The 16943-nt window shown below is 37.4% G+C and overlaps 1 protein-coding gene across 17 annotated transcripts in view; it reads right to left on the minus strand.

Moving 5' to 3' along the window:
- Window positions 1-165: 165 nt before the first annotated feature.
- Window positions 166-16943, minus strand: part of LOC122401245 (tropomyosin Per a 7.0102) — a 56768-nt gene continuing 39990 nt past the window's right edge. For 3 of the 17 annotated variants that reach the window (XM_043403265.1, XM_043403257.1, XM_043403268.1), the window contains 3 exons: window positions 15744-15806; window positions 14918-14987; window positions 4834-12398 (listed from right to left, as the gene is read on the minus strand). In XM_043403265.1, coding sequence (XP_043259200.1) covers window positions 12316-12398; window positions 14918-14987; window positions 15744-15806 — 216 coding nt within the window. In that variant the 3' untranslated portion in view covers window positions 4834-12315. Of the gene's footprint in view, window positions 3943-4037; window positions 12399-14917; window positions 14988-15743; window positions 15807-16215; window positions 16279-16943 lie in introns of those variants that run through there. The other 14 variants (XM_043403264.1, XM_043403255.1, XM_043403259.1 and 11 more) reach the window with 13 other exon arrangements.

Genomic DNA, 16943 nt, shown 5'->3' on the forward strand with positions numbered 1-16943 from the left:
TTTTCTATAATATAGAGATTATTTTTTATAAATTTGTTGAAGCAAACGTTAATGGAGATACGCAGTATATTCTAAAGTAGTCTAATTCGATGGAAATACGATTCGTCTTGAAAAAATATATTCAAAATGTGTAATAAAGTTTTTTTCTAGGAGCTTTCGTTCTCAAGAAAATCGACTTCGAAATTGCTCGGAGCAACGCAATAAAGCGCGCGCGCCGCGCGAATTCGAAGTCGATTTTCTCGAAAATGAGGCCACGTACGAAAAAATTTCATACCACAATTTTGATTTATTTTTTTCAGAACGTGACGTCAGTATTTATATCATCGCATTATGTGAATGTGTAGTCAACGCGTTAACAGCAGCGCCAATAAAAAGTTTCGAAGCAGTCAAAAGGTTAATACATTAGCGTCGTTTGCCTGCACAACGAAATTTCAAGCATTTACGATCGAAGCATTATATTTTGCAACATATTGTTTAGCAAACATTCGTGTCTCGCAACGTTATGAGACACAAAAGCGAACAAGCGTGCGACAAAGATCGCAAAACACAATCGACGATTAATATAATAGCAGCGAATTTAAATCCTAAATCCTAAAATAGGACTACTGCGAGGGCCAAATCTTTTGGCACCAAGGTCGTTACCCCTTCTGTTATCGATTAATGTCACGTGACAAAGATGTCAATGTTTAATATTGCCATATGAATTACATACAGAATCGAGCAAATTTAATTCAAGGAATATGCCTAGTTTGGAGATAATAAAAATCACTTTGTTTTAATTTCCTTAAAGATACAAGTCTTGAAAACTTTAATGGTGCAATTTAAATGATTGACAATAGAATTTTCAATTGAATTCTGTATACTTCGAATATTGTATACCAAATTTTATAGTAGATTTTCTCCAAACGACATCTTTTAATATTCGGGGAACCAATGCACTGATTGATTTAAAATTTGACACACTCATGCACAATAGGATCTTTTTGGTCTTTTTATTCAGGATCACCAGAACAATAATCATGTTAATCATAGGCGTAGGTTTGTATACATTGTTCACAAATATATTTTTATATGCATTAAAAAAACAAAAAATTCACCGCATTTAGGTACAGGCACGAAGGGGTTAATCACAGGTGACATATTATATATAACGTGAGAAGGAGTGGGGAGAGCCTTTGACCTTTGGACGCTGAAAGATTCGATCCCCACAGTAGCCGATCGATCGATGGATCGACAAAGCGAAATTTTCGTCCTTGTCGCAGACCATACTTCGTTGGAATGTAATGTTCAAGGCCTCGTCTAATTTATTGAGCCATCCTTCAAATATTTTTTAACACATGAATTTACAACATAGTTATCCTTGACCGTTCCTTATTAAGCTCCAACGAACGATTACAAAGATTTTCGTCGATTACAGACGTTCCTAATCGATCGAAAAACCTTCCTAGAAATCTAATAATTCCTTGCTCTCGACTAACGATCCGTTCGGACAATGTCAACGGTGATTATCATTGCTCGAGTCTCGACACAATCCTTGGCACGAATAAAGCCGTTTCTTATAGTGAAACAAATGGCAAGTATGAACATAGATGGGCAAAATTCTCGTCTAGTCAAAAACTTCGAGCAACGAATGAAAGACAAATGATTTTTTACTCATTACTCGTCGATTTAAAATTGGAATGTCAGACGTGAAATTATATTTCAAGAATAAATCATTGTACTTTTTTTTTATTCGCGATCTATCGTTCGAACGAGATTTTGCCCATCTTTGAGTACGAGTCGAGAGATTGGTCGTTACGGTGACAAGCTAAACTTTATAATAAACGCGGTGATGGAGGGTACGAGACCAGGTGGATATGAATTTGGGGTGAAACGCAGGGATGGAATTTCCTACACAGCGATGGAGCATCGATACTCGATTTAATGGTCGTGAAACGCCATTTACGAATCCTCTAAACATGTTGCAAAAGTATAGACGATGGTTATAAAAATGAAAAAGAAGTAAAAATTGAAATATATCATGATAGAAACAGTTCGAGAGGAAATGTCAATTTGTACTAATGCACAGGGTGATTCGAAGCCAGTGTCAAAAAATTGTTACAAGTTATTTTACACCTTTTTTTCTTATGATATATAGAATCACCTCTGTTAACTAAAGGAAGAACATAATTACTCTAACGAAGACTACGAGTTTACCTTTACCAAAGCTACAAATATCGTAGAAAAAAGAAGGATTTTTCATCCAATGCTTTAACTGGGTAGTTGCTTCTACTCCGAACTGTAAACTCCAAGTTTCTCGTTTACAATATTCTTTGCCTAAATGGGAAGCTCAAAATAAATGTGTCGATAAGCTACACAAAAGTTTGAAGGAAGAATTCCAGTCTGAAAGTATTTGAATATAAAAAAAATCAGTCGTCTGTAAAACCTCGAATATTTTGTTTCCCTTATTGTTCCGTATCACGCAATAAAAAGAAACTGCAGTACAAAGTCAGACCTCGAGCATTATCGAATAAATCCTCCACGAATTTTTTTTAATCCCTCCGTTCTTATTATCTTCAAACAAAATTGTAAATTGTTTCCTTTGTCTTCTATATTATTCGTTAAGCGAGCATTCGTTTTTTCTCAGGTAAAAAAATGAGTCTTTATAAATATAGTGTCCAAATTCCCCCACGATCAGATTCCACACTGGTTTAGGGCCCAAGCGGGCTCAGGTCCCAACTCTGCAGAGTATAGTGGGGGCAGATCTGCTGCGCTTGCGCGAAACAGAAAAGTAGGAGTAGACACAATTCGTCACCCCTGCTTCAGAATATGAGTATTAAATAATATAACGAAATTTGTATCGTGAACAAAGTTGCAGAGGTTTGAAGGCTGCGCTGAAACTTTTAGAAAAAGACTTTAGTGATATTCGAATACAGTAATCAACCAATCGATTTGAAATTTTGTACGTGATTTCTGTTATCCTATATAACCCACAATTATACATATAAACGCAACTATAAAGACAACTTTATAAGTCACTTTGAATTATTTAATTCTGATCAATAAGGTGGGTATAATTTTTAAAAGTCACAAATTCGAATGAATATTTGGCCCTAAAAAAACGAATACCCCCTTAAATAAACTAATGCTCTGTTCAAAACACATTCATCGTTAAATCTTACCGAACACAGGTCCTATCCAAAACATTCTGCATCAAAACGTACCAGCAACTCAATCAGAATCCGTAAACGCTTTTGAAACGTTCCGCTACGGAATGTCAATACTCTATCGTCGTTTTTAACAGCCTCGATCAAAGTCCAAAGTTCTTCGTTTCTCCTCGGCATCTCGTAAAACCACTCTAAAACCGGATCACCGTCGGAAAGATCCGTCGAACGTCTCACGCTGTGTAGGTAGCGCGTACGAGACGCCTGGCGTCGCGTCCTCTTCGTCCTGGGCTCTGTCGGCGCGCCTCTTGTCGGGAATCAACGTTTGGGCGTCGTGCGTTGAAGGGTCCGCGTGCTGGCAGTGTCTTTTTATCGTAGCGTGATCTTTCGTATTTTTTTTTTCTTTTTATTCAGAGACGGGCAAAATTTTACTCGAATAAAATTAATAACAATTCATTCGCGACGTTCACTCTACGGAACACCGTTAAAAATCGACCCATCGTGAAATATTTCATTCCATAATGGAAATTCTGATTTTTATTTAGGTCAACTTGCTAATTTATCGTTTAATTTAGACACGAATTTCGCCCGTCCCCGACTTTACCTTTTTGTTCTAGATATATGCAGTTATACTTGTATATGGGTGTGGTCTGTGTGTTGTACGTGTACGTGTATGCACGTGTTTGTGCCCTTGTCGCACAGAATTAGCCTGGCTGCTAATATCCGGCCAGGTCGGCGAACGTCTGATCCATCTCGTCGGCGATCGCTTTGTACTTACAGCGCTCGTTTACCACCACGTCTGCAACGCAAAAGGGAGGGAATGTGGTATTAGTTGGACGGTGTTAGACACTTGGTTAGTTAGGACAGTTTAACAAGTTTTATTAGAAAGAGAGAGAGAGAGAGAGAGAGAGACAAAGACGTAAACGTAGGTGTTATTGTTCAGTTTAGTAGAGGGACCGTGGAACGACGCGGCTAATCTAAGTTTTTTGGTCGTTGCACCAACGACTGTCAGATTTGGGAAGGACGATCGTTGGAGGGTGTATATGGTTCTTGATACGCGTAGGAAAATAGAAGAGCACCGTGTATATTTTTTAAGCCTTTTATTGTAACGTGATTAGTTCCTGGGTTGAAACGTTTCCAGCAGGACGGTTTATGGCAACGTCGCTAGGAAAATGGACAACCTCCGGGCTCAATCTTTATTCGCCTGAGTTTCTCTGTGGTTATACATGTAGTTGCGTCTCGTTAACCGTAAGAAAACCGCGCGTCGACGAAACCGAGTACTTACCGGGCACGTTCGTCGCGTGACGAGGAGAAAAATTATAAACAAATGGGGAAAGGCGAGTAATAAATACGTAAATCTGTGTCACGACTGGGATTTTAACTCTATGGTTGCCGGTCGGATTAATTTACATAAAGAACTGAAAAGGAACGCAGAGTTTCATCGATAAATAAAAAAAATGAAGAACGCGGAACGTAGTTTTATGACGCAGCAATTTTCAGTTACAATAACAAAGTTACACGTAAGCGGGCTGGCCAGTTTGGCAAAGCGACCACGATCGTATTCGGTCGTTTCGATGGCGGCCAAACGATCTTCGACAGCCGATGGACGTGTCCGATCGCCGACTATCAATTAATTCTTCTCGATCAATTCGGTGAAGGTCAGGTCCAGGTCGTCGCAGATGTATTTGTACTTTTCTTTCTCGTGTACAAGCTCGTCTGAAACGAAAGGTGATTGCGTTAGACGTTCGAAACAATAAACACTCGTAACCCTGCCCTGATATCTCACTCTTAAACGTAAAATAATATGTAGCCTAGAAATTAAAATATTCCTTCATCGAGAGTTCTGTATTTTATATACAATAAAATCTCCATTATCTGGACCTAATCGATTGGGTGGACTTTCTTATTTAAGTGACGATTTCTTTTTCAGCTTTATTTTTATTCAACTCTTTATATTGGTTTCGAATTTTGATTACATTTAAAAGTACAAAAAAAATCATTGTATCGGAGCTGAAATGAAATTTCTGGTCACATATCAAGTTACACTGCAGGATCTGTAAATTACAGTTATAATATTTTATAACTTAATGATATATAAATTTCTATACAGACCCTACGGTTACTCAAATTTGTTATGTGAACTAAAGTAGTATCCCCATAAAATTAAAAAAAACATTAAGCTAGTTTTGCCACGGTAGGTTTATCTTTGAATTTAATGATTTGACACTGCCTTTACTTAAAAATTTTAAATGTGAAATTACTCAAATTGTCTCAACTCTAATTTTGAGTATTGGTGTTGCTAAAATCTTGATAAATTTTCCGTTTGAACGTATTTTTTGCCTGTTTGGAGGTATCTTTGTTTCACTAATCTGGATGATCGAGGTTTTATTGTAACACGAAAATCAAATGTATTATCGTCGTGAAAATGACCGTGCGATGAGCGATATGTTGGTGATGAAAACGACGATTCTTGACTCCTTGCCTTTGTTGTGAGTCGATAAAATACTAAATATGAGTGATTTAGTATTACAATGTTAAAATAAAATTATTATGTTCCCTGTCGGGATACACCGATCAAAATAATTAGGAGATCATATATGAAATTACATATAAAAAAATCATGTACTAGAGTTTAATGAGAATCTGTAAAAATTTAATAGAAAACAACTAAAATTTGCTAAGATATTAACGTTTTAAATACTTCAAAAAGCAGCTTAAAATATATTACATGGTTCCGAGAAAAAAGGGGGGAATGTCAAATTTTAACACTTCTCAGAAAACACATATTTATTCTTTAATAAAATGCCACTTCTTGCATTGTTTCTTTTCAAAATTCCCTATTTTCTTATAAGCATACAAAAAATATTTAAACTAAGCTGATTGACACTGTACATAGTTTCACACACGACAAAAGCAATACCATCCTGAATTTACAATGTTTCTCTCGAATAAAAAAATTTCTTTCACGCAAATCTGATCTCCCTAATTACCTCGAATGGCGCACCATGCATTCAAGGCAAGAAGTTATCTCGTCCGATACGTGGTTTATCAGTGCACCTCGCTGGATAATAAGCTTCGGTCGTTAGCGGCGAGTAAGTGGGTTAAAATGCTCGCAAATGACTTACGGATTACGTTTGTTAAGAGCAAGCGAGATTGTGAGAAAGGTGTCTGTATATTTATTTGTTTTTGTTTTGGTCGAAGCGTTAGAAGGGTTGGTTAGTGGCTCGTTAGACGCCGTAGAGCTCCATGAACGCCTGGTCCAAGCCGTCTCCGATCTCCTTGTATTTCTCCTTCTCAACCACCATTTCATCTGCAAGCATTCGCACGGTTATTTGAAGCGTCATCCTCCTGGTCGGTCGTCGGCTACTCTGTCGCGTGTTCAAGGAAAATAGTCTAGACTCTAGCGTTAAAGCTGTTAATTTATATTTATCGAAGCGTTGCTTTGCGGATAGGAAGCGGGGACTTGGAATAGTTTTATATGTTTTTCTTTCTTTCGTTCATGACCAATGAAATTGATGTTTCTTTCGATAAAGTGTATGGGTGTTCTGTAATTCACGATGCAAATGTAATATGAAATAAATCACTAGCTAGGCACTATTATCTATTAGCTATTCCTTCATTGCAAGTTACGTTACATAAAAGCATTTAAATCTCACTAATTGACAATTCGATAGTACTTCCTGAAGTACTAGAAAGTAGGAATTCCTCCACGCAATTTTCAGCGTGCAAGAAAAGTGATTCAAGAATATTTATATATACGAGAGAGAAGCACATAAAACGTAAGAATAATTCTTAGGCTGTTATTTATTCCTTCCGTGCCAATTTAGAGCGTCCGAGGCACTTGAACTTCTCTAATTGGCAATTTAGTAATATTTACAATTAATGAGAGGAGCACAAAGTAGAAATCTAATTCTTAGTCTATCAATCTTCCTTGTAATACCACGTTCCCACAATCGTAATTATTTATTTAAAATTTTTACGCGTGGAAACGTAGCTCTAGACCCGCTGTCTACGAAACCTAGAGGCGCTCAAAAGACGTTTAAATAAATTTATTACCTCATACTAAGCTAGACTAAATAAGGAAATTTTTTTCTTCCGTTTGATCCTTTTTTTAACTCCTAATTAATACTTTCATCTGTGTAATTTTCTCCTAAAATTTTCTTTGATACATTTCTATTCATAATATAAACGAAGACTAATTTATTTATATCGAATCGAAACATTTAGAGGATTGTATAAATTTACCTGTGCAAGATTGAACATTTTAGAGAACGTTTGTTATTCGACTACAAGCTATTGCATTTTTTGTTCGCTAAAAATTTATATCAGACATTTTATATTCCTAAGAAGAATTTCTAAATATCAGTTTTAGCATTCCCCCGATATGTTGTTCCTTTTTATTAAGAAATTAAGACCTTTTCACTTTGACAAATAACGTAGACATCTGGTTGTTACGGGGTAAACGGAAAAATACGTGGATCGGAAAAGAAAATGCCGGAAAAGGTAAGGGTCATGTTAGGTAACGGGACACACTGGACGGGTTCACTCCTATAAAAATAGCAAATAAAGAACAAGCTGGTCTACTCACCGTTGTTTCTTCGATACGTACCGCAGGCAGTTCTTCTGTTGTGTGTTTGGCATGCAACAACTACACACGAGTCTACACACAACGGGCAGCGTGTGTTATTCGCGTGGCCGCGATGGATCAGTTTGTTAAACGCGTCAAACGGTACCAAAATTCCAGTAAAACAATAAAATGTAGACAACACAAAAACAACAATACAAAAAAGAAGAACAACAACAAACGACACACTGTTTTTTCAAAATTAAAATATATATTATAAACAGTTTTATAATAATAGCAATATATATAATAATCATTATCATTACAATGATATTAGTGTTATTATCGTTCCATTCGTTTTATTAATATTAAGTAATTTAATAAACTAAAACTCTCGTGAACTCAAGTATCTGCGTTTTTTTTTCTTTTTCGCCTTTTTCTCACTCTCTGTCGGCATTCGTTTTCTGGGGCATAACAAAAATTATCATCGTTAACGGCAGGACGCGTACGAAATCGTTATTGTGCTTGCTTCTTTTTGTATTCTTTGCGTAACGATCGGAATGTTCTTCTTGCTTTCTCTTCGGGTGACTTTTTGAGATCTCGTGATTGGAAAATTTCGGCGTCTCTTAAATAAATCAACTCCTCTCGAACAAAATAGACGACGCACGACGAAAAGTGTCTATCGAGTTCGGTGAATATTGCACGATATTATGCTTGAAACCTTATAAACGAATTTTATCGACAAACTGTGTAGCAGAGCTTTACGGATACGTCTCGAAAAGGCACCCGAGGAGACCTTCCACTGCGGGAAAATCGTCACGCGGATCATCGAAGGGATCGAAAACGCGTCGAAACGGTTCGAGGGGCAGTGGTGCACTATTTCTCGCAACGACGAAGAGGAGAAAAATGTTTCCGCGCGAAATCGTCACCGATAAGAACGATACTAAATTAAACAGTAGCAGCAATGAATAATGCAAGGTGAAGTAATGCGTCGCGAAGTGGAAGTTCATCCTTTTCTTTCTATTATTTTCTTTTCTTAAACCCTCGTGTCGTTTCTTTTTCTCTTTCTTTCGCGCGTCCACGTGGAAACGCGCTTTCAGCGTCGAGGTTCGATTGGCCGTGATCATATTACTTCTATAATAAATATATACAGGCACGATCGGTAACTGTCGAGTGGCTCAGCTCGTTCTAACGATTACTGTGTTCGTCGAATACAGATTCACCGTCGCGTCGTGGAATGCTTCGTGATTACGGGTTTTCGATCCATCGCGATACGTATCTCATCGCGATCTTCGCGATTCTTCGATCGTTTGGTCGAACGATCCGATATTTTGCTGATTGCAAGGTGATCTCGTAAAAAAACCGTGTTTTCAGCCCGAATGCTTTGAATTCTTTTGAAAAACTACATCGTAAATGTAGGAACAAGTTTTCTCCTCAGAGCCCTCGTTCTCGAGAAAATCGAATTTAAAAGTTCGCGGGGCACGCGACCCTGCGCGCGCTTTCAATAGGTTGGATCTTCAAAGCCGATTTTCTCGAAACCGAAAGCTCGTACGAAAAAATTTTATTGCATATTTTCGGTTTGTTTTTCCGAGAGGAATTCAAAACAGTATCGCTTTTCATTGTACCGCGGATCTAATCTCAGCGAAACCGTTGCGATTCTTCGATAACGATTCCTTTTTTACTGGATAGAAAACGATATCGTAAAAAAAATTGTGTTTCAACCCTAAAGAATTTGATTCCATTTGAAAATGTACATCGAAAATGTAGGAAGAAGTTTTTTCATAGGTGCTATTGTTCTCCAGAAAATCGAGTTCGAAATTACGAGGTATCGTTCACCTGCGCCACGTATCTTCGAAGTTAATTTTTCTCGAGAAAGGAAACTCCTACGGAAAATTGTTACTCTACGCTTTGTATTTACTTTTTCAAGAGGAATCTTTCTTTGTTAAATACAAGGTAGCATAAAAGACACGGTTCGAAATAAACCCGCTTCCTCTTGAAAAACGTAGAAGGAAATTCTCTAACATGAGTTCCATAGAAAATCGAGTTCGTAGATGTAAAGATTTTCGAAATCGATTTTCCCAAAAATGGATCCCCGTACGGAAAAATTGTATCCTACATGTTTGATCTGTTTTTCGAGAGGAACCAGAAACTGTATCTCTTTCGATTACACCGTGTCTTCTAAGGCCCGTGTAATTGGAATACAAATATACACAAGTTCATTATACGATGTCCCGGGTTCTCCAAACTTCAATTTTAGGTCGCAAGCTGAGCTCTACTAAACTATCTAACTTCGACTACGAAAATTATGGAATCGTCGCGAATCAGTTTAATCTTGGATACTAAACCGCGACGAATTTTTCACCTCGGTAGGAGTGCTGGCAGTGGGCGTATTTAAAGAATCACAATTCTTGATTATCACGAATAAGGGAATGAGCATGGAAGAAACTTCTTCTCGCGGGCGCTGAGCCGCCAAGGAACGAGGAATGTAGGCGTCGAGAAGCAAAACTAACGCTCCGTGCTTCTCTTTTCTTAACCGAAGAACCCGCGACACGGCCCCACGTCGAAAAAAAACTTGCTAGACAGCTCGAATCGGCCAAATATTCATCCGCAAGGGTACCTTCCGCAAAATTAGTCGGAATCTCTAAAATTATTCTGGAAGAGTTCGATGGACGAATGGTAGCTTTGCTAAGTTGACTACTTTGGAGGCAAACGAGGTAAAAGCAGCAGAAAATGTTTCAACCCTCTATTGTACAACGAAAACAATCCCTATGAACAACAATTCTTTTTCTTGAGGTGGGTTAAAATTCTATTGAAACCAATTTCTTGTAAAGTTTTGCGAGATTTGAGAATACTTGTAAGTTCCAATTAATTTCTTTCTCAAGGGGTTAGGAACATCTAATAAGGCTTGAAAATCTTATTTTTTACTTTGAATATGAACAACAATCTTTTTCCTTGAGGTGGGTTAAAATTCTATTGAAACCAATCTCTTGTAAAGTTTTGCGAGATTTGAGAGTACTTGCAGGTTCCAATTAATTTCCTCCTTAAGGGGTATAATACAATAGAGGGTTGATTAAATGCTGCGTCATTGTAAAAAATAGACTCACGATTCGAATTTGTGATTTCTTCAGCTTCGACCGATGGAGCATAATTTTTAACGAGGACTGGACGTAAAATAAAAATAGATCAGACGGTAAATAGCGCAATAGCAAGGTGTCCGAGGGTCGATGTCTCCGCGTAATCGAGACGACACGCGTGGGCGAAACGCACCCGGGTCTGAAAATACTTGACAGAGTCGCATTGGAAATTCTTTCCCGACGTGCACGCTTCGATCGATCGCCTCTGCGTCTGTTTCGCACAACTATCGTACCATACTATTCCCTCCCCTCTGCGTTCCCGTTACGTCTACAATTTCCGTGGTTCGTATCGTATTCCACGTTCGTCCACTCAAGAGTTTTATTGTTGAGAATCGGTATCGAGAACAAGAGCTCTTTCACGCAGGCTGGATGTTGCCTAATCGCTCCAAGGTCAAAGAAAGAACCCTTGCCCCCCTCACGCTACCGGAATCTCATAGTGGTTATTGGGTACAAAACTCACAAACAAAAATTTCTTATCAAGAGTTTTCCATTGTACACGATATTTATAAGTTCGAAAAATGCTGAGACCCAAAAACAAATTTAACACGTTTACCATGGCGGTCACTGGTGACCGTCATTTTAAGTTTGTAACACGTTTCAGTATTGTTTATGATAAAAGAATTGTAATGCGTTTGTAAAATTATAAATAACGTTACTTCAACCCACTATATGGGTGATTTTGTCACTAGGAAGCTGAAAAAATTAATTCTCTAGGTTCTCCAGGTAACAGATACACTAAATTATCGAATATTTCTATAATTCGACCAAATGTCGAGGATATCTTTAGATGTGGAAAACGTGTTAAATAAATGAGCTCTACAGGAACTTATAAATACCGAAAGTTTACTGGAAGTCTTAATAGCAATTTTTGGTCCGTGGACTAGTCTGCGCCGACCATCGCGGAGGGAACGCAGCGCATCAAGAAGGAAACCACTCGGACAAAACTGAAAAACGCAAAAGAAAAAGAAAAAAAGAAACATGTTCGAAGGCGAAGGGAGCGAGGAGTCTTTCTCGCGCGCAAAACACACAGGCATGCAACAACACACACACGCACACTAGCATACACACGTAAGAACCGCACCAATCGGCGCGTTGCTGATGGGTGTACAATGGTAGGGGGAGGGGGAGATGTGAGTCTAGCCTAAAAGAGACTGCAATGGTTTTTTTTTTAGGTCCGTGAACGATAATGGGTGGTGTGCACCATACACACGCACGCATACACACACACTCGCACACACACGCGCCGCACAGCGTGTTTTCAATCGTTTCGTCGCTCTCTCGGCGTCTGTTTTCGTTCCGTCTCCCTTTTTCCAATCTGACTTTTTAGCTTTACGTTTCGTTTTTTGTTTCTTTTTTTTTTGTTCCTCTATCACTCAGTGATTCTCTCTCTCTCTCTCTTTCTCTCTTTCTCTCTGAACGTGTCTATAATTTGTGTGTGTTTTTAGCCGTGTCTCTGTCCGCCGCGAGACACGATCTACATGTTCTGGATGTCATGCAGGGTGGCTTCCATCTCCTCCTGGAGCAATTTGTTTTTCTCTCTCTCGGCGGCAAGGTCGTCTGGAAAGATTACTGGTTAGAGGGAACACACGCAAACCACACGCGCTAGCTGCAGCCGTCGGTTAGAGGATGAATGTATGCACAACACACGTCACACGCGACCACGCGATATTACATCATCGTTTTCTCTGGTCGTTGATGTGTTAGTTCTTCTGGCAAATTACGGGATTTGGGTTTTTACCGTTTCACTTTGGAAACCACGGGGATGATTGTCTTTAACAGGGAGAAGAATCTGTCGATCGTACAATCTGTTGAACGTCTGGGTAATTAGTTAGAATTTTAACCCTTTGTTACACTAGTTCTTCCCTCGAATATATTGGGAATTCTTGGTATCCTAAGTTATTGTTACTCGTGAGGTTGCAGAGTAACTGATTACAAATCAGGAGTTAAATATACCAAATTCTAGAAAATCGACCAGATTGAAAAATACTATTTGCGGTGTTTTTGGGATCGTTGACTAAGAATCTGTAGACAAATATACCAAACTATAAATGGCAGGACCAATATGGTGGGTATGTGCCCTAAAAATGTGTGTAAAAATATTTTCCTATGTTCCAAGCACAAATGCGTAAAATTCTCATCCAAATAAAAATTACAAAATAAAATGTGTCACAGTAAACTGAAAATTCAACAGTATATTACAAAGTAAAGATTTATAAGTGTTTTAGAGCAAAAAGCAATAGTTTGGGTTAAATCTGAAATGATTCAAATTCTAAAATAAATTATAATTGACCATTATTTTACTCCTGCTTTCTCTAATGTCTACAGGGTGTCTTGTTTAAGCGAGTACAGAGCACGATATCTCGGAAGGAGTTGTAGTTATTAAAAAAATGTTCGTACAAAAGTTGTAGGACGGGCTACATCATGTAGTACTAATTGATTTTTTGTGGGTGGGGTGGCGGAGGAGATCTGAAGGTGAATCTAATTTTCTTAAATGGAATGCTATATTTTTTTCTTCAGAAAGTAACAGCAGATACTGAGACAAATCCAAAGAGGTGCTATTGTTGGTGCTAACGTAGCAACGTTGGTTGTGTTCGTATCAAGTTACTACAATTATGATATTATAAACAGAGATTGAGAAAGAAGCACGTGTGGGAAATAATTGAATATGGATGAATTTCACGAATTCGAGATAACGATTTATCTTTATCGAACTCAGAATAATATCGTATAGCACCTCTTTGGATTGTCCCTGCTGTTACTTTCTGAAGAAAAAATAGAACATTTCATTTTTAAAAATTGGATCGACCTTCAAATCTCCTTCACTACTCCAACTACAAAAAAAAAACAATTAGTACTACATGATGTAGCACGTCCTACCAAACAACTTTTGTACGAACATTTTTTTAATAACTGTAACTCCTTTTGAGATATCCTACTGTACTTATTTAAACGAGACACCCAGTATTAACAAGCCACCCTAATGTTCTCCACCACCATACAATCAGTGAGGTCGTTTATATAGCAAATAATTAACAGAAGTCTTTAACTCTTTGAGTGCTTTAATCGTACGTAAACGTTCACTCGGCGTGCGGTGAACGCCTATAGGCGTCCTGTGAATATACTAGACAGATATGTCTATATGATTTCCGCACACGGTACCTTTCAGCACCCAAAGGGTTGGGTTTCCAGAGTTTAAACTGCAATTTCACTTGTTTACTTGTTAACGTAGTTTTACGTTAAACGTTCTTCATTAATATTTATGCTGTGATATTTTCATCTAACAATGATAAATGGAAAGTTTATGTATTTTTAACTTGTACAGTATTGATAGGATATAATTAAGAATGTAATTGAGGGAACATGTCATGAAATACTTCAACGTATTCGTGTCATCGACAGATTCTTTTCCTCCCAGAAGGGGAATACAAATGGAAACGATTGATTTTTAAATTTTTTTTGATTTTTTAATAAGTCTACTCTATACTTGAACCTGTTAAAAAATTATGTGTTACTGTGGGATATCTGTTTCCTTCAAAACGAAGAAATCTCGTTTTATAGTACACAAACAGAATATTATTTCTTTCAAAACTACGTGACCAGTTATCCCAAAAACAGTCGGTCGAACCTAAAATTTACTGGTTGAGATAGCGTGTGTTCAACTAATCCTTTCCACGTAAATTTGAAATTCCAAAATCTCATTAATCTTTAAACATATTCAAGTTTATCTAGTGAAATAAATCGATTCAGTGCAAATGGGTTCTCTCTGAATTTGGAAACTGGTTGAACGGGTGTCGATGAATGCCTAACGAATTACCATGATCTTAGCTTTATGGTACAGCTTCGGTTTTCATATTCTGCTCCCTTCGATTCTGTAATTCTCTCTCTCTTTCGTATTTTGATAAAGAACGTAAATTCTAGAGGTAGAATTCTCCATGAAAATACTATCCAGGTAATAGCAAGTAATTCTACGCCATTGTTGAATTAAAAGGAAATATGTGATGGCTATTTGAGAAAGTCATGATAACTAAAATCACGAACGATAGATGAAATGAACGAAAAGGTCGATGAATACGCACCTTCGAGCCTGTCGACCTCCTTCTGGAGTTTCTGCACGGATCTTTCTGCGAACTCGGCGCGAGCTTCAGCCTATAGTGACAGGAAGAATATATAAATACGCATAATGATATCGTTTTCACGTGATTTGTCATCGATTTTAAAATTTGTACATCTACGATTAAGAAGGTCTCGTGCATACGTTAACAATTTGCGTTACAATACGTTAACGTATTACGCATATGTAAATCATATGTGATCAGATTTATACAAGATTACATATTTTCTTTTTAAAATCGACGGATTTACAGTAACTTTATTATTTCATATTAGTAAACTCCACTCCATGCTTTTAATTTTTTTTTTAAATAAATACGCGAATACAGTTAGTTAATTGCACACGTCGATCAACGTTACGTCTTCATTACAGAACACTGAACACTCCAATAATCGTACCTCGTAATTGTAAATACAGATGATATCGATATCCCTCTACCCAGCTCGAAACATTAATTAATCGCTCGTTAAAAAAAATTCTTTTCACAATTATTTTGTTCGTTCCTCGTACTTATGCGTAATATGCGAAACGTCGGTACGTGACTGAAACGTGAAATATGTGCAAAAATAAAAGGAGGAAATTCTACAATGGAATCGGTGTCTAATTAAACCACCAAGATCAAAAGATAAAAAGTAAAATAATTAAATTCCAACGATTAATGAAACGAAACGTGTACGACCCAAACCAACCGTTTCTGTATTTCTTTTTTTCTAAAGCCGGAAACTCACGAATTTAAAATTCTCCGCCTCGAATCTATCGCTTCCGGTTCGGTTCACCCGACATAGACTTACCTCTTTCAATTGGCTGTCCAGTATCTTCACCTGGCCCACAAAAGTCTCTTCTCTTTGCGTCGCCTGTTTTTAGTCAAGCGTAAAAAAAAGAGAGAAAAACAATCTCACGTTAGGATCAGAGAAATAAAATAAACGAAATAAAACACATCGGTTACAGCGATTATGTGTGGAGTAAAAGGGGCGAGTGTGTGGTAACGATTTGGCGCAGTGTTTTCCAAAATGGCGGGGATACGTTAGAATCTTAAATGGTCGAAAACGAAAATTTTTTAATATAGATAAACGTTAATAATTTAATCAACTCTTTTACACGGAAAACTTTAACGATTCTAGGAGCAGTTTAAATTTTCTTTTTCTTTTTGGAAACCACTAGGTTCGAAGAGTTAATGGTTTAGTGAAAAACTGTGTAAATCTCGCGACGACAAATCACACACTTGGCAAAACAAGATGCAAAACACTGTCAAAGGATCTGTACCTCCTTTAGACGAGTGGTAAGAGTCTTAATTTGGTTCTTGTACTCCTCCTCGCGCTGGTTGGCCTATATACAGTAACGTGAGCATTATCTATCTCGAAACGAATCATTTGTTTGCTCCGACGACGCCCGTAAATCTATCCGATAATCTCTCTACGTTTTTACGTCTACGTGTTTACCGAACACTTGCAAAATTTGTTTTCCTCGCGTATTCGTTTCCTATTGCGTTGTCTCTAGTCGAGAATACAGACTTTTTTCTACTCTCAACGCTATCTCTCTTCTTGCAATAGAATCGAGACCGTTTGTTCTCTCGAATGATCGAACTTTTTAGAGTCTCGGTCTTTTTAAAACTAAATTTTGCAGACTTTATACTAAAAGCTTCTATGTATACATATACAGGGGTGTTCGGCCACCCCTGGTAAAAATTTTAATGGGATATCCTAGAAACCAAAATAAGATAAAAATCTAGAATATCAATTTGTTGATTGAAGCTTCGTTAAAAAGTTATTATAAAATTAAATTAAAAAATTTCAAATCATTCACAGAAAAATTATTTTCGGTTGCGGGGGTCAATTACAATCATTTTTTATTAATAGACATACCCCCAAAATCCTACGCACTTTTGAGAAAAAAATTCGAGTAGGTGCTGAAATTTTCCGGAGAAATTAAAAAATTTCAAATCTTTCTAAAAATATTATTTTCAGTCGTAGGGGTCAATTACAATCATTTTT

The sequence above is a fragment of the Colletes gigas genome, unplaced genomic scaffold (assembly GCF_013123115.1).
Source record: "Colletes gigas isolate AHSC1104 unplaced genomic scaffold, ASM1312311v1 Colletes_gigas_Sc00023, whole genome shotgun sequence".
NCBI classification, from domain to species: Eukaryota; Metazoa; Arthropoda; class Insecta; order Hymenoptera; family Colletidae; genus Colletes; species Colletes gigas.